This window comes from Mya arenaria, chromosome 6 (genome assembly GCF_026914265.1).
Source record: "Mya arenaria isolate MELC-2E11 chromosome 6, ASM2691426v1".
In the NCBI taxonomy this organism is placed as follows: Eukaryota; Metazoa; Mollusca; class Bivalvia; order Myida; family Myidae; genus Mya; species Mya arenaria.
This window is the reverse complement of record NC_069127.1, coordinates 58406702-58430086: the sequence shown is the minus strand read 5'-3', so window position 1 is coordinate 58430086 and position 23385 is coordinate 58406702. Positions and strand designations below refer to the sequence as shown.

The 23385-nt window shown below is 34.0% G+C and overlaps 1 protein-coding gene across 1 annotated transcript; it reads right to left on the bottom strand.

Moving 5' to 3' along the window:
* Positions 1-1046: 1046 nt before the first annotated feature.
* On the bottom strand, positions 1047-22136 carry LOC128236502 (uncharacterized). Its single transcript, XM_052951388.1, has 3 exons — positions 21739-22136; positions 10199-10842; positions 1047-9509 (listed from the first exon to the last, which is right to left on the bottom strand). The coding sequence occupies exons 1-3, from the start codon at positions 21942-21944 to the stop codon at positions 5896-5898; spliced, it is 4464 nt and encodes a 1487-aa protein (XP_052807348.1). The 5' UTR covers positions 21945-22136; the 3' UTR covers positions 1047-5895.
* Positions 22137-23385: the final 1249 nt, after the last annotated feature.

Sequence of the window (23385 nt, the reverse complement as noted above, 5' to 3'; positions counted from 1 at the left end):
CCCTATGGACCCCAAACGCAATCCCATGAAAGGTACCCATAAACTCTTCCTATAGACCAAGTTTGGTCAAGAAATGTCAACCCTAACTAAAGATATTCAGTTTGAACCATTTTTCTATTGTTAGTAACAGTTACCTTGACCTTGACCCTAGGGACCCTAAACGTAATCCCATGAAAGGTCTCCAAAAACTCTTACTATTGACCAAGTTTAGTCAAGATATGTCATCCCTAACTAAAATAATTCAGTTTCAACCATTTGTCGATTTTTAGTAACATTGACCTTGACCTTGACCCTTGGGACCCCAAACGCAATCCCATGAAAGGTCTCCATAAACTCTTTATACAGACCAAGTTTAGTTAAGATATGTCATCCCAAACTAATGTTATTCAGTTTCAACCGTTTTTCTATTTTAGTAACAGTGACCTTGACCTTGACCCTATGGACCCCAAACGCAATCCCATGAAAGGTACCCATCAACTCTTTATATAGACCAAGTTTGGTCAAGATATGTCAACCCTTACTAAAGTTATTCAGTTTCATAAGTGAAAAACAGTACAGTATAAATTTCGACCATTCACCAGATACATTTCCCGATCCGTCATCATTTATATTGCGTTGAATTTAGCATTTCTTACCACACGGTTATGACGTAAATCAGTTAATTATTCATAATTCAATTTAATTATCCATTGTTATAATCCAGTTGCATGCCTTTAAACCAACTTCGGAAATTTCACAATAATTTGTCGATTTATCCGCCATCTTGAATATTTCTCCAAATCCGGGTCCAAAAAATGAGACTGTCCAAATCCCTAGAATTTGCAAATGCTAAAAAAAACGACAGAGAAAGTCAAAGTTGTCGTACTGCAGTAGATATTACCCTTGTAAATTCTTAAACACTGGAGATTCATGTTTTTTTTACTTAAAACATCTATAATTGGACACAGATATTGGACAATTTCGTTTAAAATTTAGGAAATATATGTATGTTTGATACTGAGAATGAGGAATGAAATATTTCTTTTAAATAACACAATTATCGGATTAAAGTTTTATTCTAGTACAGTTTTTACAAGAAAGTACACAGTTTTATTAAAAAGCAAATATGATTACTACAGCATAGTAAAAATCAAGGATACTCGGATATCATCAACAACTTGTACAAAACGATTATATAGTTTTAAAGAATACTGAAATTATATATGATTAAAAGTCATGACAAGGATGGAGGAACTAATTAAGTACTTTTATGATTGTGCTTACGAACCTAGACAATTTCAAAGTAATAATATTGAATATTGCTGTTAGCTGTTAACAATATCTTACAGTAACAAAAAACCGAGAATGAATTTATTTATAGATATTAATAGAACAGAACAGAACAAAACATAATATTTATTTGACGTATACCCACAAGGTATATTGTCATAGAATATAAAAAGAAATATATAACGGCAATACAACATGTCACCTTACAATACATATTAGATACATGCAATGTCAATAAGTAGATATGAATTATTTGTCACACGTGAAAAACATATATGCAACATATAAAATATGACTATGAACTGATATAAACTTATCATTATATTATAATTGGATAATTTAAATACAGTATTTTTGTTGTCTGACTTTAGCCGTTCTATAAACTTATACATGCTTGGTTTGACATAAAATATTTCTTAAGGTAGTTCCTACTGATATCATTATGATAAGGACATATTAATAATATGAAATGAAATTCATCTTCTAGATCATTGGAAACACAAAAAGTACAATAACATTCATTTCTAGTAATGTTGTTATTTGTTATCATCTTCCGGTGAGGATTCTTGATGAAGGAGCAGACACTTTTTAACTAGTATTGCAACATCGTAAGTCATGTGGTAAAATTTCAGTTATTGTTCAAAGTCTAATGTACTTTTAAAATCGTTATACCGGTTTGGAACGTGTCACTACCCCACATTTGCTCAAATGTATCAATTAATGTTTCTCTGAATAAACTGACTATTGTGTTAACATTATAGAACAGTAGGTTATCAAAATAATATGCATAGGCATGCTTGCTTAGAATATTTTTACCACCAGAAAACAAATTACGTTTACAATTTTGACAGTCCTTAACATACATATAATATATTTCCTAGATTATAACATAATCTGTTTCAACAACTTTGAACCAATACTTTAAAATTCTAATATATTGTAATATATAACGGCCTAGTTTCCCATTTATAGCACAGTTAGAAGTATTTATGCGTACATTTTAAATTATTTTACAAAACTTCAAATGAATGCGCTCGATTTCTTTTGATTTCCCGAGTCCCCAAACCTCTGACCCATAACCTAGTATTGAGCAAACAAAAGCATCAAATAATTGACTACTAACGTTTAGCTTGATGTTAAACTTATTGCAATAAGCTTATAATACATTTAGTGCTTTAAGAGCTTTTACACTAGAGTGTTCATGATTTCTGGCAAATGTACCTGTCTAATTGAAAACAGTCCCCAAACAATTGAGGTCATTGACAACTTTTTCCATCCAATTATTTATTGTATCGAACCTTTTCATATCTTAACAGAACACATCTTTTACGAAATACCATGTATTTTGTTTAATTTATATTGACTTCTAGACTCCATTTATTACAATAAACTTCTAAAAATGAAAGTAACTTATTAATATCTTCAGGTGTGTTACCTACTTTAGTCTTTAGTTTGCCTGAATGCATACCTGTTTGTAAAAAGAGTACTAAAGTATCTTAAAACAGAGAAAACAAAACAGGAGACATAACTTCACCCAGCCTCAAGCCTATGACATATTCGAAAAAAATCAGAATAATTATTTAACACTTTAACAGCCGATTTTACATATGTTTAACAATTCTTAAAGATTTACCTTTAATATCGGTTTTATACATTTTAAGTCATAAAGCATTTCTGTAAATGCAATTAAAAGCCTCTTTAAAATCTACAAATACACAATACAGACGTTTAGTTTCGTTATATTTTTTTAATAAAACAAACTAAGCATAAATTGTTGATATACCCTTTCTTAAACCATACTCGGCATCTGACACACATTTGCTTCCTCACAGAAAGATATTATTATTTTGTTAAGTATCGTCGTAAACAGTTTTGACTTACAAATAACTAGGGTAATGCCTCTATAATTTTTTACATCACGTTTAGCTCCCTTTTTCTATCAAGGTATAACAATTCCTTTAGTCTGGCTATCTGGAAAACAACCACTGTTTAAAAAAGCATTAAACATATCACACAGTCGTAAACCCATATATTCTATGAAATATTAATTTAACAAGGCATCTGGCCCACAAGATTTGATACGATTTAATGTCTTTACAGCAGCATTTATTTCATCAATGGTTATGTCTCCATTTAAAAACAGTTCGACACTGTCACTTGTATTTGAGAAATCGTTATTTCTAACAAAAGCTTCGGCTTCAACTTTTTCGGTTTGTCACATATCATCATCTAATTCTGAAAAATATTTAATAAAATCATGCAACGAAATATCATTATTACTGTTCCGTTTTGTTTTGCTTTTTTAAAATATGTCAAAAAGACCTTAGGCTTAGAAAAGAGTAATTGCTCAATACTTTTGCCTTTAGCAGCTTTAAACAAGTTTCGCTTACGCTTAACGAGCATTTTATAAACACTTTTCAAAGATCACATTTGTATTCTATTTTTGTTCGTTTTACAATGATTATACATGTTCGCAGCATCCGAGTAAATACATTTTGCAGTTATACAATCATCATCAAACCATTGTTGTTATTACGATATGAAATGTTGACGAAACATGTTTTTTTCTTTAAATATATAATCCTTTTCAAACAAGGGATCAACAATACTGTAAATGGTTTGTGTAAAGTCATGTACTATATTATCAATATCAGATCTTTGTACATTTACATTTTCCGCTAGTAAGTTGAACATAGATAATTTAGATATTAATCCCGCTTTATATTGAGATTTTAATTCACCACACCATATCTGCTTAACAAAATTGCTTTCCTTTTGTCACAGTAAGCATTTTTTCATTGAAAACGCTAGTGGTCAATGATCACTCTATTTATTGAATGGACACATATAACAGCCGATAATATCATCAAAATTAAATTGCTTGCACAACAGGTAATCAATAACAAACGACCCATTTCGCGATGCAAAGGTAAATGACATACAATACTGTCATTGCCAATTCGGCCGTTACAAATACATAATCCCATGGATTTGCAAAGATCAAGAAGCCTTAAGCCAAATGTATTACAATTTTTCAACAGAAGCCCGAGCAAGGGGTACATCTGCAACAAAATCATCATTATTAATAGCATTAGTAAAACTATCATACATAAAAAAACATTTCTAACCCCAACACGACTATTCCAATCACCGACCAAATACACTGTTCAAATTCGGTCAAAGTCATAAACGTCATTTTGTATCAAATCATAAAAGGCAATGTTTACCACGTCGTTAACAGGAGATCCTTCCCACCATTAATAAGCCGCACACAAATAAACATCAGTGTCTAGGTTGTAAATGTATTTGTCTAATTTTAACCATATATCAATATTCAAAACTGAAGTAAAAATTTTCACCTAAGAATTGTGTACGATATTGAACATTATGATAAATGTATCATTATCAAAAGAAAATCGATGATCATGTCTATCATGACAAAAAAACACAACATTGCCAATAATACTATCAGATAAAGTTTGTTTTCAAACTCCAATTTAATTAGAAACATTCAGCAATTAAACATTCAACAATTTATATTACATTTCTAGGATAGAGCAATCTGAAAATATAATTAACAATAATCTGAAAAGTAAGTTGTGGTGTAATAGTTATTCAAGATGATTTTTTATTAATCCAGTATTGATAAAATCCATTGGAAAAGTTTATTCATTTTCAATAAATTAAAACATAACTCTATATATATTAATAACATTTTTATTATGTTTACTGTTGATCTACTCCTTACCCTAAAGCCAAATCAAACTGTTTCATTTCCCCTAAAAACAGTGCATAGCAACACCAACAACAACATTATATGTACTATAAATAAAGACAGACAGAAATACAGACAGACAGGCAGGCAGGCAGGTAGGCAGTCAGCAGACAGACAGAAGAGTTCATTTTAAACTTGTACAAAGTCTATCGTCCATAAACATAATTTACATAATACAAATTAATACCAGAACAATGAACCAACACATTTAATCAATATATAAACATTCACGTGTCAAGTGATTTAACATAATTTAAAGAAGAAAGAAAACTAACTAAATTAGAACCCTTTGGCGAAGATAAACTGCACATAGACAAAAATACACCATTTCTCGATAAATACTCATATCTTTTGAAAATGAATAAATGTGTAATAGTGATATTACGGCCATATAAGAATATGTTCGAAATCAAAATGTTGCTTTTAAGTTATTGTTAATGTTTCTGACATCCAAAAATTCTTTTACTCACCCTGCAAAGGAGGGTATACCACTTTCACCATCCATTAGTTTCCTAGCATGATTCTCACATTAAGAATAGACTAGTGAAGCTTCGTGTTAAAACATCGAAAAGACTGAAGACATTATTATAAAGTCTAAAGCAAAATAAATATCATTCATTTGTCAATAGAAACATTATCTACAGACTCTTTTGTTTCGTGCAAAGAAAATTTAGGCAAACTTAAACTAACAGTTTCGATAAGCTCATGGCCATTGTCTTCCATGCCAGCTTTATCTTGATACACGAGGAAAATACATACTGTTGATCGGATTTTAGTTTAGTGCAAACCGAATAATATTTTATACTGTTTTCAAGGGTTCTTGAGGGTGAGGTCTGTTACATGTATACTTCTTAATTAAGATTTTTGAAGAATAATTCGTAAAAATTATGTGTTCCTGTAATTACGAGTTCTGTATAATGATCTGTCATATCATCTTTGAATCTGAACGCCACCCCATTTCCATACAAATGTATGTTCTTTTGTAAACAAACATCATATGAATAACTTAAATCCTTATCTAACAACCTATTCAATAATAACAATACGTCTTTAAATTCGTTTAAATTCATAAAAAGTGGAAAACTATGTACCAAACCATTTTTCAGAAGAAGTGATTTCCAAAATACAGACTTTTGATCAATGGCTACATCGAGTCCAATTCTACCAAGGTTTTTTTCACAGCTCTTTAAAACATAAGGTCTTACGGATTCCAACAAATATAAAACAAAATAACTCCAGCGTGGTAATACGGCGTTTGTGTGGATTTGATTTTTGAGATGTGCATAATAAGCTCTCTTTTTGATAATTTTATGTAAAGGGCATGGACTTTGGAGAATTTGGCCGTCGGACAGCTTGTTTCTTTTTATAAAATAGTACCAAACAAAAAATCCATGTAAATCATTTTTCAATATGACATAAAATATATCAGGTTTGCACCTTTCTTGGTCATAGAGTATTTCAAAAACAAACGTGTGAAATAATTCAAAGAGTTTATTTTTAACCAGTAACTTTAAAATCCCCTTTTCAGAATAAGATTGCGATATATTTTGAGTATGTGCTCTTTGCAAACATGTAATAATTGAATATTCGCTTGGAGTAAACGCGCGTTTTACTGTGTGGACATCGGTCTTGAAATTATTTAAAGAGATGGCAACCTCGTATTGTTTCTTTAGAAGACGAACTGAATACATAATTGGTGTCTGGCCAAACATGTCTTTTCGTTGTATTAAGATGTCAAAATTGCCATGAAGCATGCGTATGATCCAATTAAGCGTGTTAGTATGTCCATTCTGGATAAGGAAATGTAAAGGATTTCTTCCAAAGCCATCGGTTTCATTTAACAAATCCGGAAAACGAGAAAGCAACTTAACGATTATATCCGACAGCGGTTGTTTGCTTGACTCCTTTAATATAAAAGGAGATTGTTTTATGGCCAACCAAAAGACAGAGCTTCGTTCTGATTTCAGGTATAATTCCCCCCCAGGAACCTGATCTACAATAAAGTCAAACGAAGTTATATTTTGGCAAGCGATAGCCGAATGCAAAGGCGTGTATTTGTTGTCACATTGCAATGCTATTATGTCAATCTTTTGGTCAAATACCTGGTGTTGAAGAAACTGAATGTTGCCGCTGCAAGCAGCAAAATGAGCTGGTAAGCACCCCGTTGTAACTTCGGTAAAGAACTCTAAAGCTTCTTCGTTATCATCAAATCTTAGATTTTGAGCTGCGATAATTTTCTGAAGCCAAAGACTCGATTGACACTCATAACCTTTAAGTAATACTTTTTCCCGTTTATTAAGCTGACGTTTATCATTTTTATCCGTGGCATTTCCACAGATTCTATTCACCAAATTGTAATGTGTTTCAACGATATATTTCACAATTTCGCTTCGATCAGTTTGAAATGCTGTAATCAATGGGGTTCTTCCTCTTCGATCCAGACAGGTTAGTGTTGAGCCTCCATCAGAGGACAGGATAGATTTCATAATGGCAATGTGATCCCCTCGAATTGCTGCATGAAGTGCACTTTCACATGACAAATTACCCCACTCATCAAAAAGACTAACTATCTCTACTTCCCTTCCTTGCATTCGGAAAGATCCTTTAGGAAGACAAGTCAGCTCTTTATTACAATCCCGACATTTGTCGGTTATATTCAATTCATTCACTAAGTACGACACCAAAGCAAAATGCCCCCCTTCCGATGCAAAATAAAGACATAGCCAGTCAACGTTTTCTTTATTGTGTAGATAAAACTCTTTGACAGTCACAACACAACCACACTTGCACGCAAGATGTACAGGCTTTAAATTGAAGCCATTCAATATGTGATGTGTGTAGTTCCCGAAAATGCTCGTATCTGTCAAAATGAAGTTTACAATATGTACATGTCCATTTTGAGCGGCAATATCGAGTAATCCGTAACCCCACTGTTTTATAAGCGTAGCAACTTGAACGTTTGCACGTTTTGTTCCGTGGTAAGATTTTACTCTAAAATTCACATCAGCCCCATGTTCACAAAGACTTTTTAAAGCGGACAATTTCCCCATAGCAGCTGCAATGTACGCCGCAGTACTATTCTCGCTACTAAGCTCTTCAGTGTTGTTGAAATGAAAGTACAGAACACTAGGTATAGTTGAACAGTCAGTACGTTTGACGCATCGTATCAATGGGGACTCAGAAAAGTTCCTTTCCAAAAGCATTATTTGATCATGGCTTATATTTTTAAATTGATCAGTTAATTCAATAGTTTCAGAGTTCATTATGTGTATTGCTAGGTTGACAATATCCGTGTCGATAATATGCATGTTGTCAATTTGATTTAGTAAATATTTAGCATTGATTGTATGGCCATTCGTTCTCTGTATTCTGAATGTTTTAGGAGCTGTGTTTTCTAACCATTTCAGAATGGAATGGTGGGTATAAACAAATGTGTTATTTACACTTATAAAGAATTGACCCATCTTTTCGAGTTCATCGTTTAATGTTTCTTTGTCTATTGTAGAGCAATCCGTTACAACTTTTAAAATATTATCTTTTGTTTTTGTTAAAAACGTAGTCGCTGTCACTTCAAAAATCGTTTTTGCATTTTGAAATGCTTTCCCAAAAGTTCTTTCAAATTGATCGTGATAAAATCTGTCAAGATTTTTTGTATTGTTGTCGTTATAATTATTTGATCCAACTAAGTATTGTGCAATAAGAAATGTCGACGGTATGTCTAGCCCGTTTTTTTCAGTTTTGTTCAAATATGAGCGTATATCCTGCAAATTTCTTTTATCCAAACTTTGCAAATATATCACATCAAAATCCACCAGAGGCTGTACATGTGGCTCCAATTTACGACTTGTCACTAACAGTTTAATCCAAGATGGAAACAAATGGAAACGTTTTCGAATTATTTCAATGATTGCGTTGTCGCTTGCGTCCTTTGAGTTCCCACATTCGTCTATAGCATCGATAATGATCAGTTTCGAAGAAGTTGTAAAACCATTTCTCGATATCGCATGCAACGGATTTATTAAGCAAATATCGATGCATCCTAGATAGTCTTCATTGCAGAATTCACCATTGTAGTGTTCAAAGCATTGTCTTTCAGTCAATCGTTGAATCATTAATTCGGGTACAAAATTTGAAATCATTGATGTAAGTCTTCGAATGAACAGCCCAGGTTTCTGCGTTAATAAAACATCAAATTTGCAAACATGAAATGCTATTATCATTTTTCTTAAACGAAAACCCTTGCTGTGTTCCTTTGCGCATACGGTATGGGCGACGAAAGCTGATTTCCCGTAACCTATGTCTGCTTCCAGGACTAGGCCGCGCGTGGAACTATTCATAGTCTGAATACTATTATCGATCAGATCAAAAAGCCATTCTCGTCCAACAAACTTTTTGTGGCGTTTTAAATAAACTCCCAACCTTAATGGATTTGAAAATTCCCCGTAGATGTTTTCTGTTACGCACTCTGAAAATAAAATAGAAAACTGTTTACGCCGTTTACTTAAGACACCAAGACAACGTAAAATGCATCCCAAATATTCGAAAATCATGTGAATTAAACGGATTAAAGGTGTTTTCGGCTGGAATTCATTATTCATCTTTAATTAATCTCATGGTCATACATCACCGACGTCATTTGTCAGTTATTAATAACAAGTATTCCGATTAGCTACATCGTACTTAGATACAATTAAGACCTATATTGAATACCAGCCCTGACCATGCAACCTACGAGTACCAAAGATCTATCACAGGTTACTTTAATCGACCATATATTCACTGAAACAATCGACCAGATTGCAAGCAAGACAGGTTGTAAAACGAAGCAAAATAAAATATCTCAAATTTAAGGCGAAAATAGAATCAGAAATGCAATAAAAATCATACTCTAATATCAAATAACGCGAACGTTTTCATTGCTGCACCAAACAAATATGAGGTATTTTCAATACTCTCATAATCAAAGTACTTTTGTTTTTGGGCAACTGTTTTGACGCAAAGAGCAAATTTCATTATATTCAAAGTGTGTATCTTTTCTTTATTGCAAAAGAAATAAAAAAAGGTTGGGGTATTCGAATGTCTAGTATTACATCTTTAAGTTTGTAGTATTCATTATTTACTGCAAAAGCTGTATTTTTCAAAGTGTAATCGTACCTTCTATTTCAGACGATCTCATCCAGGGCATTGTCAATGTCCTCGGCGATAATGTGTTACTTGAACAGAAGAGCAATACGGGGAAAACGCAAATGAAGAACATAAAACAGAACACCAAATAGAAATGTTTTGACAGCATTCTGACTTGTGATTCGACATGAGTTAATCTACCTTTCATTTGATTTAGCTCATTTACAATGTATTCTAATTCTAGTTTATAACCATCCAGTTGATCATTTTCAAGGTCTCGAATGCACACACACAGGTCACCAATATCAGGAATAAATGGTGATACATCATTGTGATGAATAAGATTTTTGATATTCGTGAACACTTCTGTCTTTAAATTTTCATGACATTCGAATAAATCATGGCATAACTTATTTCGACAGTTCCTTAATGCGTCCGCCAGTGGTATAAGACTTCTTGGAAACTCGGAACATCGTTTCCAAATGTTTAATGAAACAGTCACGTCTCCTAAATTCAGGTTTGTTTCGTTGAATCCTTGAATCATGAAAACCTCGGCAATGTGTTTAGGATCGTTTGGCCACTCCCATGATTTAAGTTCAGACCACGTGATCTTCCGAGGCAACAAATGAAATCGCAGGAGCTCCGCCCTCCATGTTTTGCATGTAATACACCACCTGAAATAAATTGTGTCTTGAAATACAAATTTAATATGTATTCAAAGAAACCTTCTTCCTTCAAAAGTATCATTAATCGCATTAATCACAAGTTCCTACAATTCAAGGATATAACGATAAAGGTTTTATTAAACTAAATAAAATAAGCGACCCATACTAAAATCATCTAAGTTAACATAGTCTCGTGTGTAGCTTTTTCTAGAGATGTCGCCATGATTATACATATCTTTCGAAGAAAACTCAACATCACATAACAAGGATCTTATTATAACCGAAATTTAAAAAAAAAATCTTAGAATTATAACGGCCATTCTTTTCAAAATTCTACAATTCGTTCAACCTGGATAAATTGTCGTCACGCAACATATATTTCATAGATGTACTGTACAAACTCTGGATTTTTAATGTGTATCTTACTGCAGAAAAAAGGAAGTAAAGATATGCTTTTAGTATGGAAAGATCGATTATTTTAGCATTCTTCCAAATCGACAAATATTTGTACTATCTTAAATTCAGAATTAAAGGGACTTGCTCGTGTTTTTGTAAAAAGCACTTTATAAGTACGACGAAATAAAGTGTGGCAAATCAAATGGAAAAGTTAAAACTCAAAGACTTACGGCTGGAACCCTTTAACAAATGTTGATGTAAGCTCAAATTTTGTCTGTGAAGTCCAAGATTTTGAAAAGAGTTAGTCACGCAATTCAACAAAAGGGTTAATGGTTAGGTTGTCCTTATGTGTGTGTATGAGTTCTTGTGGGCGTGAGGTTTTGTTGTCAGTTTTCTATTTATTGCTTGATTGTACCGGCGTGGGTTCGCACCCCACTTAAACCAGATTTGTTTATAACTGTGGCGAAGTATATTTTTCAACTTATTTATTTGGCCCCAAACTTGACACACTTCTTCAAGCTTTTATGTAATTCTTTAATTAACACAAAGTTACCACAAATGTATGATTTTCATTTATTCACAATTCCAGATAGTAAGCAATAATTAAGTTTCGTTTTATATTAAATAAAGATGGTTCACAAATATTATCCCCCAAAATAAACTGATATAATGTAAGTATAGAAAGATCCAAAGTTAATTGATCTCTGACGAATATAAATTGCATGGCTTTATATACTTAGTATAAGAGCTTGAAATGCACGAGATTCCGAGTTACATGATATCCCGTTTCAACGGAGCAGACTCCAGCGGTGCAAAGGCACTGTTAAAACACACCGGTGGTGCTAATCCATAATGTAAACTTTAGCGGCGCAATGACGTATAGTAAATATTTAACATGTGAAAATATAGTACATGGTCACGAGGGGTAAACCTTTGTAAGAGTTGCATACACAATCTTTAACAGTTTTAGTTGTAAACAATACTAACATTAAGAAAATTAGCATTTATATAGCAAATCAAACATGTGATTAAACAATATAACAGGTATGCATATAGTCAATGTCACTCTCGCGACAATTCGCGACAATTCGCTACAATAACCGTGTCTAATCTTTTCGAGGTGAAGTGGTGGAGGTAACGTTGGTTAGTGGGTGGATAACGCTGGATTATGGTGGTTAACACGACTAGAAGTAAGAAAATTCATAAGAGTAACCGAGAAATAGAAATAGTTCTTTACAGGAATAAGTGCAAAATGACTTCCTGTTCATATCTATGCCATGTATATATTTGGTTTCCTATACAATATCGCCGTTTCCCGCATTAGGGGAAAACACGACATTGTATATGAAACGAATTATCCGCGAGCTTTAAAAGTTAAATAAACAGCGAAAAAAAAAATAAAAAAAATGTATAGACAGCTTCTATCCGTAGAAAATCTCTTATATGTAGCGTATTTTGATATTGATTGGTATAATTGACGTGTTATATAGTCATTGAAGGTGACTTTTTAGAACAAAAATATGTAATGCTGTAGGATGTGGTGGACCAATCAAATTTTTGCTGGGTAACGCTGGTTGCACGTTGTTTTGTAAATTCTTTTTTCGTAATTGTCCAGCATACTTTGTTCACTTTGATATTAATTATGTATATTATTACTGACTTTCAACAGTATAAGTATCTATCATGTGTTTCCGGTACGGATATAAAAATCCGACCTGAGGGCACGTGCGTAAGCCGGTAACGAGGCTTGTGGTTACACCGGAAACACATGATTGATACTTTTTCTTGCATATCTAAATTTATCAATCTGTGGAAAAAATGACGTAGAAAAACGAACGTTTGTACAATTACACCAAAAAACGCGTGCGACGTTGTTTGCTGACGTCATAGACCGCAGTTATTTTAAATAACTAAAAATAGCGTTTTTTACGAGTATTTATTTTCAATTTTAATTAAAAATCTTGCTAACATATATATTTGATTGCGCTTTATTGAAATGGCATAACATATTTTTCATAAACCATACGATAAATGAAATAAGTAGTGGCGCGTTGTTGCGCGTGACTCATCTTACATGGGGTATGTAAGATGGGGTTTTCCAGCACTGGTCACATGACCGGAAACACACGTCCGGTATGCAAGAATGTACCATATTCACTGCTGCTCCGTCAGAAAATTACACTAGTTCATCATACTCGTCTTCTCTAATTTTAATGGTATCTTTTATTTGCTCATGTGTCAATGAAAGAGCATGTGTGTTACATACATAGAACGAACCCAATTCGGCAAAGCCAGCACACTTTTGACGTTCCTTCGACGTGGGCTTTTGGTTGTTTATGCAAAGTGGTTTGACGTCAAACCCCGACGTCGAGGCGTGGTTGCAATTGCGACCGTTTTTGACGCAGATACATTACCACAAATGTTATGTTTAGATCTACTTTTTATCTATTTAGCAAAGCTCTGACTTATGTTTTTTTTTTCTTTTTCATAAAACATGTGCTGTGCTAAGCGTGCATGTGTGGGGATGAAACTCAAGCTAAAAGACAATATTTATTAAAGCAACTTTTACACAGTTATAATATTTTTTCATAAATTACTTTATTTTATCATATTCAAGATTTCAAAATGGAAGTATCAAACAAATGAACGTAAAATAAACTGAATTGAACTCAAGGGAGGTAATAAATATGTTTAGGAAAAATATTTTCACAAACCGTATGGATATCGGTCCTATATCATTTTCGATATTTATCTGATATTTACAATATATCGGTCCGATATTGGACTTTTTAGCTCACCTTAGCCGTAGGCTAAGGGTGAGCAATTAGGATCGATGATTGTCCGTCGTCCGTCGTCTGTCGTCTGTCGTCTGTCGTCCGTCGTCCGTCCACACTTAGTTTGTTAACTCTCTACTGGTCATATTTTTGTATTAATTGTCACGAAACTTGGTCAGGATGTTTGACCCAGTAATAAGTCGGACAAGATCGTATATGGGTCATCCGGGATCAAAACTATCATGGAAATTCATGGGATTCATGGAAATACTTTGTTAACACTCTAAAGGTAACATTTTCAGTCCAAATATCATGCAAATTTGTCAGAAAGGTGGTTTCGAAGATTACTAGCTCATGTTTGAATATGGGTCATCTGGATTTAAAAACTAGGTCACAGAGAACAAATATGAAAAAACCTTGTTACCACTCTAGAGGTAACATTTTCTAGGTCACACCCCCACCCAAATATGGAAAGACCTTGTTAACAATCTAGAGGTAATTTTTTCAGCCAAAATATCCTGAAATTTGTCGGAAAGGTTGTTTCGATGATTTCTAGCTCAAGTTCGAATATGGGTCATCCGGGGTCAAAAACAAGGTCACATAGCCCAAATATGGAAAAACCTTGTTAATACTCTAGAGGTAACATTTTCAGCCCAAATATCCTGGAAATTTGTCAGAAAGGTTGTTTCGATGATTTCTAGCTCAAGTTCGAATATGGGTCATCTGGGGTCAAAAACTAGGTCACAACCCCCAAATATGGAAATACCTTGTTAACAGTCTAGAGGTAACATTATCAGCCAAAATATCCAGGAAATTTGTCAGAAAGTTGTTTCGTTGATTTCTAGCTCAAGTTCGAATATGGGTCATCTGGGGTCAAAAACTAGGTCACAACCCCCAAATATGGAAAGACCTTGTAAACAGTCTAGAGGTAACATTATCAGCCAAAATATCCTGGAAATTTGTCAGAAAGGTTATTTCGATGATTTCTAGCTCAAGTTCGAAAATGGGTCATTTGGGGTCGAAAATTAAGTCACAGAGCCCAAATATGGAAAAACATTGTTAACACTCTAGAGGTAACACTTTCATCCCAAATATCATGAAAATTTGTCAGAAAGGTGGTTTCGATGATTTCTAGCTCACGTTCGAATATGTGTCATCTGGGGTTAAAAACTAGGTCACAGAGCCCAAATATGGATAAACCTTGTAAACACTCTCGGGGTAACATTTTTAGCCCAAATATCTCTGAAATTTGTCAGAAAGGTGGTTTAATGATTTCTATCTCAAGTATGAATATGGGTCATGTGGGGTTAAAAAGAAAGGTTGTTTTGATAAATTTTAAGTCAAGTTCGAATATGGGTCATTTTTTTATTTTTTTATTTTTTTTTAAATCATTGAAGGTACCAACTTCAAACTTAATGAACTTATTCATTAGTAATTTTTTTGTGACGAGTTATATAAATCCAACCTAAATATTGTAAGAGTTATTGCCTTTTGTATCTTTTTAAACAAACAGATATTTGTCATATGTTTAAAAAAACTGGACATATAATAGTTCAACCTATGGTGTATGGAAGGGCAGACAGGCACCATCCAGTATGTAGTCCGATCAATTACTATTGAACCTTTTTTCCAATCATGACCAAATTTGGTCAGAATGTGTATAAACGTGTTTGATAATTAGCAAAACTGCTGTAGTTACCCGAGATTTATTGCGCGTTAATCATAGAAATAACCTAAAAATGCTCTTGTCCTATCAATAACTTTTTAAGCATTTGTCCAATCATCACAAGATTTGGTTAGAATGTGAATGGGCATAAAACATCAGAGAAGCCAAATCTCTGTTATTGCCCTTCAATTATCAACAAGTCTATAGCACAACGTTTTACTGAGGTGAGCGATTTAGGGCCATCTTGGCACTCTTGTATATATTCCGAGCGGTTCAAATATTCAGCATTGTTTTGTTCCCCAAGTTCAAACATGCGCCAAAATAAAGTGTAGGTTAGACGGCGATGCTTTAACAATGTTTGATATAGCTTACGGCACACAAAATGTTAACCTAAATAAAACGGTTATTTAGTGCGATTCAAAACATATTTTTCAGATGAAAATTCATTTGGACAGGCGAACGAAGAGTAATCCACGTCGAGACGACGTCGTACATCGAATTTGCACGGACGTCAGGTTAATACGTCGCCACGACGTGAGAATTTGTCGATTTTGGTCGGAGACGACATTACCAGAAAACCCTGTCGAGCGACGTCGTACCGACGTGGGATGTGTGTTGGGAACTGAGGACTTAGTGTAACATGCATCTTTTCCTGTTGTTTGGAGTGACCTCTTTGATAAATCTTAAGAAAAAAAGAATAATTTCATTCCATTCAAGCAAGTGTGTGTATTTCCTGTGTCGCATCATTGGAACGGTCTATATCTGCATCCGTTTACATTGCATCTACGACCGCATCCGATGTAAGAGTACTAAAAAGAAGCACCATTGACGTTGATTCGGTCATTCCTCAACCACCGAATGCCATCAGTTTCGCTGTCCATAATGATCACATTCGAAACCGTATTTGTTTTAATTATTATACGAAAATAAACAACAATAAAAACATGAAATTGTGATCGGTTTCGATTGCTGTGGTTTGTTCTTGACGCAATTTAAATTATGACACTGTGGAAAATCCTATGATACGGCAAGTGTATGGTACGGATAACTGTGGCACGGACTTCCTGTCAAGTGAGTTATCGTGTTGTGTTAAGACCTTATTGTAAAAACTTGTAGTCCAACCCATTTGTTCTTTTTTGATTGTTTACAAGAGTATGTGTAAATATGTAACTTCAACTTTGTTTACAAAAAAAGAACAGGAGATGTAACAACTCTATGATTAAACATAAGTATCATGTATTCATCAATGTTTCATAGACACCGGTAATAAACATACATTAATATGCGTACGTCTGGAACACTTGACGAATATATTAGCTTCTAGTATAAAGCAATAATGAATAGATTTAGTGTCAAATTGAACGAAATATGTTGGAAAATTGTTAAAAAACAACAGGAATTAAAAACACGGTGCAACCAGCGTTACCAAGCAAAATCTGACAGATCCAACACATCCTACAGCGTTACAATATTTGTTTAAAAAAAGACACCCTCAATGACAATATTATACGTTTATAATAGCAAACATAATCAAAACACACTATAAATAAGATGCGTATCTCCTACAGACAAAAGCTGTCTATAACCATTGATCGTCTTGTTTTTTGCTGTTTTTAACTTTTAAAGCTCGCGGTTCATACTTGCCATATAAAATGTCGTGTTTTCCCTAATGCTTGGAGAAAGCGGCGATATTGTTGAGGAAACCAAATACATAATGGAATCAATAATATCAGGAGGTCATATTGCACCTATCCTTGTGAAAAAAATATCAATTTCTAGATAATTATAACCACCACGATCCATCGTTATCCAACCACTAGCCAACGTTAGCTCCACCAATTCACTTAGCAGCGATTGGACTCGGTGTTTATATTTAAAGTACAGTTTGTTTTACAATTTCGAAACAAAGAGTAAAATAGTTATACCAAGTATTTCAGATGCATAACCGGGGACGAGGGTATTGGTGCCAAAACATAAGCGAGTCCCTAAAGTGACATCATATTTCTTGGATTTAGGTCTGCACACAGTCGAAAACAGACATCAAATGAATGGATAAAAGCTATATGAACTGTTTTAGTGTGAGCAAAGGATAATTAACAAGAGGGCCAAGATGGCCCTATATCGCTAACCTAAGTAAATCTTTGTACTATAGACTTGTTAATTATAAAAGGGCAATAACAGGGATTTGGCTTCTCTGATGTATTGTGCTTATTCACTTTTTCACCAAATTTTGAGATGAATGGACAAATGGTTAAAAAGTTATTGATAGGACAAGAGCAATTTTAGTTCATTTCTATGATTAAAGCACAATAACTCTAGAGTAACTACAGCAATTTTGCTAATTATCAAACACGTTCATACACATTCTGACCAAATTTGGCCATGATTTGCCAAAGGGTTAGGAAGTAATTGATCGGACTACATAATGGATGGTGCCTGTCTGACCTTCCATTCGCATAGGTGAAACTATTATATGTCCTGTATTTGTTTAAAATAGATACAAAGGGCAATAACTCTTATGATATTTAGGTTGGATTTTACATTACTCGTTACAAAATATCACAATTTCCTGTGAATAAGTTCATAAAGTTTGAAGTTGGTACCTTCTATGAAGTTAAAACAATAACAATAAATAATAAATAATAATTGATCACCCATATTCGAACTTGACTTAAAAATTATCAAAACAACCTTTCTGACAAATTTTCAGAATATTTGGGCTGAAAATGTTACCTCTAGAGAGTTAACAAGGTTTTCTATGTTTGGGCTATGTGACCAAGTTTTTGACCCCAGATGATCCATATTCGAACTTGAGCTTTAATCATCGTAACAATTTTTCTGAAAAATTTCCAGGATATTTGGGCTGAAAATCTTACCTCGAGAGTGTTAACAAGATTTATCAATATTTGGGCTATGTGACCTTGTTTTTAACTCCAGATGATCCATATTCGAACTTGAGAAAGAAATCATCGAAACAACCTTTCTGACATATTTCCAGGATATTTGGGCTGAAAATGTTACCTCTAGAGTGATTGCAAGTTGTTGTTTTTTAATATTTTTGTTCTGTGACCTAAGTTTTGACCCCAGATGAATTATATTCAAACTTGAGATTGAAATCATTGTAACAACTTTCCTGACAAACATCCAGGATATTTGGGCTGAAAATGTTACCTCTAGTGTGTTAAAAGGTTTTTCCATATTTGGGCTCTGTGACCTAGTTTTTGACCCCAGGTGACCAATATTCGAACATGAGCTAGAAATCATTGAAACAACCTCTTTGACAAATTTTCAGAATATTTGGGCTGAAAATGTTACCTGTAGAGTGTTAACAATGTGGGGGGTTTTCATATTTGGGTTCTGTGACCTAATTTGACCCCAGATGAAACATATTCGAAATTGAGCTTGAAATCATCGTAACAACTTTTCTGACAAACATCCAGGATATTTGGGCTGAAAATTTTACATTTAGTTTGTTAACAAGGTTTTTCAATATTTGGGCTCTGTGACCTAGTTTTTGTCCCCAGACGTCCAATATTTAAACTTGAGCTAGAAATCATTGAAACAATCTTATTTAAAAATTTCCAGGATAATTGGGCTTGAAATGTTACATCTAGAGTGTTAACAGTGTTTTTTTTTTTCAAATTTGGGGTCTGTGACCTAGTTTTTGTCCCCAGACGACCAATATTTGAACTTGAGCTAGAAATCATTGAAAAAAACTTTTTGAAAAATTTCCAAGATATATGGGCTGAAAATGTTACATCTAGAGTGTTAACAGTGTTTTTTTCATATTTGGGCTCTGTGACCTAGTTTTTGACCCCAGATGAACCATATTCGAACTTGAGCTTGAAATAATCGTCAAAATTTTTCTGACAAACATCCAGGATATTTAGGCTGAAAATGTTACCTCTAGTGTGTTAACAAGGTTTTTCAATATTTGGGCTCTAGTTTTTGACCCCAGATGATCCATATTCGAACTTGAGCTAGAAATCATTAAAACAACCTTTTTGAAATATTTCCAGGATATTTGGGCAGAAAATTATACCTGTAGAGTGTTAACAAGGTGGGGTTTTTTCATATTTGGGTTCTGTGACATAGTTGTTGACCCCAGATGATCCATATTCGAAAATGAGCTAGAAATCATTGAAACCACCTTTCTGACAAAGTTCCTGGATATTTGGGCTGCAAATGTTACCTCTAGAGTGTTAACAAGGTTATTCCATACTTGGACTCTGTGACCTAGTTTTTTTTACCTCAGATGACCCATATTCGAACTTGAGCTGGAAATCATCGAAACAACCTTTCTTACATATTTCCAAGATATTTGGGCTGAAAATGTTACCTATAATGTGTTAACAAAGTTTTAAATATTTGGGCTCTGTGACGGGTTTTTAACCCCAAATGACCCATATTTGAACTTGAGCTAGAAATCATTGAAACAACCTTTTTGAAAAATCACCAGGATATTTGGTCAGAAAATGTTACATCTAGAGTTTTAACAAGTTTTTTTTTTTTTTTTTGAGCTATGTGACCTAGTTTTTTATCCCAAATGCCCTATTTTCGAACTTGAGCTAGAAGTCATTGAAACAATTGTTTTGACAAATTTTCAGAATATTAGGGCTGAAAATTTTACCTGTAGAGTGTTAACAGATTATTTTTTTATATTTGGGTTCTGTGACCTAATTTTTAACCCCAGATGAACCATATTCGAACATGCGCTTGAGATCATCGTAACCACTTTTCTAAAAAAATCCTGGATATTTGGGGTGAAAATGTTACCTCTAGAGTGTTAACAAGTTTATTCCATATTTGGGCTCTTTGACCTAGTTTTTAACCCCAGATGACCCATATTCAAACTTGAGCTAGAAATCATCGTAACAACTTTTCTGACAAATATCCAGGATATTTTGGGCTGAAATTGTTACTATTAGTGTGTTAACAAGGTTTTTCAATATTTGGGCTCTGTGACTTAGTTTTTGTTTCCAGATGACCCATATTTGAAATTAATATAGAAACCATTGAAACAGCCTTTTCTAAAAATTTCCAGGATATTTGGTCTGAAAATGTTACCTCGAGAGAGTTAAAAAGGTTTTTCTGTGTTTGGGCTATGTGACCTAGTTTTTAACCCCAGATGACAAATATTCGAACTTGAGCTAGAAATCATCAAACCAACCTTTCTAACAAATTTCCAGGATATCTGGGCTGAAAATCTTACCTCGAGAGTGTTAACAAGTTTTTTCTATGTTTGGGCTATGTGACCTAGTTTTTGACCCCAAATGACCCATATTCGAACTTGAGCTAGAAATCATCGAAACAACCTTTCTGACAAATTTCCTGGATATTTGGGTTGAAAATTTCACATCTAGAGTGTTAACAGTGTTTTTTCTATGTTTGGGCTCTGTGACCTAGTTTTTGACCCCAGATGATCCATATTCGAACATGAGCTAGAAATCATTGAAACCACCTTTCTGACAAAGATCCTGGATATTTGGTCTGTAAAAGTTACTTCTAGAGTGTTAACAAGGTTATTCCATATTTGGGCTCTGTGACCTAGTTTTTTCAACCCAGATGACCCTTATTCGAACTTGAGCTAGAAATCATCGAAATAACTTTTCTGACATATTCCCAGGATATCTGGGCTGAAAATCTTAAATCGAGAGAGTCAACAAGGTTTTTCTATGTTTGGGCTCTGTGACCTAGTTTTTGACCCCAGATGACCCATAATTGAAATTTAGATAGAAACCATTGAAACAACTTTTTTTTTAAATTTCTAGGATATTTGGGCTGAAAATATTACCTGTAGAGTGTAAACAAGGTTTTTCCATATTTGGGCTCTGTGACCTAGTTTTTGACCGAGTTTCGTGACAATTGAGGCTTAAAGTGACCCCTAGAGTGTTAACAAACGAAGTGTGGACGGATGACAGACGACAGGACGACGGACAATCATCGATCCTAATAGCTCACCCTTAGCCTACGGTTAAGGTGAGCTGAAAAGTAAACGCAGACCTCATATCGATCATGTCACGTTCAAGCTGATTTAAAAAATATCACGCAGCTAAGGTGTAGCCTTACCTGTTGAAATTGTTTTTGAATTGTTGACTGCACTGATCAGTGCACGCATTCTGTGGGCCTAATTTCCTCACTATTTGTCCATGAACGTGTTGAAGTTTGTCCTCGGTAAATGGTTCTAATGATTTACCAACTTTTTTAGTTATTAGACGACACGAAATATAGTTCCTATTCCGTTTATTTTTCAAAAATGTGTTTAAATTTGCCATGTTTGTTAGTCAGCGGCAACTATATCCAGACTTGGTTTCATTCAAACATACTTAAAATCATGAGCACGAGAGATTTTAAATTTGTGTTCAAAAAGTTTAAATAAGTCCGAATACTTTTATATTGATGAAATATAAACTATTGCATTGAGGCATTGTCATGCTATCCCGCTCTTTCAAAGCGTGTGTGTTTACCTCAAGTTTAAATCACAAAATGTCTTCAACATTCGGATCTACTTTCGAAATACGATCTTCGCAATTAAAATGATCAATGCATTCATTCTGTATTGGAAATCAATATGTTCAATGCACTTATTTAAAAATGCAAATTACATTTTCTCAAATATTTAAAGGCCCAGTCCCAGTAAATAATAAGAGAAACAAATAAAAATAAATGTATATCTATGATAATGTCTCATATAGTGTTTGATAAACCCCCAAGGTTAACATGGTCCTTTATTAAACAGAAATAGATGAGAAACACCAAGGGACTCGACCACTGTCTCACTATATGATAATGATGTCTATAAGTGGGCGGAGCATAGTGTTTTACAAACAGTACCTTAGCCGTTGCCGGGATCTTTGAGGTTTTAGTCCGGAGAAATAACTGGAGAAATGCTAAACATTTTCAAATAGAAAATTAAGCTCCTTTTACTGTTTTAGTGAAAAATCACCGATTCAATGTATCAATACTAGTTTCTTATGTTGTATATAAATAAGCTTTAAATTGAAGAAGATATGAAAATAACACTACAATAATGACTTTTTGTTTTAAAAAATATCTAAACGAAAAACTTCTTAGTTAAAAAATGGAAATAGTTGGTATATAGATCAACGTATAGTTTTTAGTATTAAGAGACCGCTCCGATAACTCAAACGTAGAGCATTCACTATGGGTGCGGAAGGTGGAGGTTTCAAAGCCATGCCGCGTGAAACCGAAATATGTTACAATATAGTACCAGTAGCTCCCTTGTCTAGCACTTGGCATTGAAAGGGTAGTACTGGTAAAATGGGGAACTCACCACTGATTCAACCCAGGAAAGTTGTATCCCGTGTATCAGTGTTTCACAACGAGCACGTTAAAGTTCCAAGAGGTATCTTCGCAAAAAGCTCAGGTATCGCACCTGAATCTCTTGTATATCAGGCTGTTTCTTCAGTTTTCCAAAGCATTTAAACACGAATCAAGTGCTATGCTCATTCTGGTGCTTGGTACACATCACCATCCTAGATGTTTAGAAGTGATAAGCGTTTTTTATTTATCTGACCTCTGGCTAACTCGTCATAATGTTGAACCCTCCCAGTTACTAATCCCACATTGGATATATATCGGACCGATATATTTTATATATCGGATAGCTATCATTAACGATATATATCCGATATCGCTTTGCACATCAAGTCGGGTCGATATTTTGTCGGCAACCTATCGGGCGGATACCGGGCC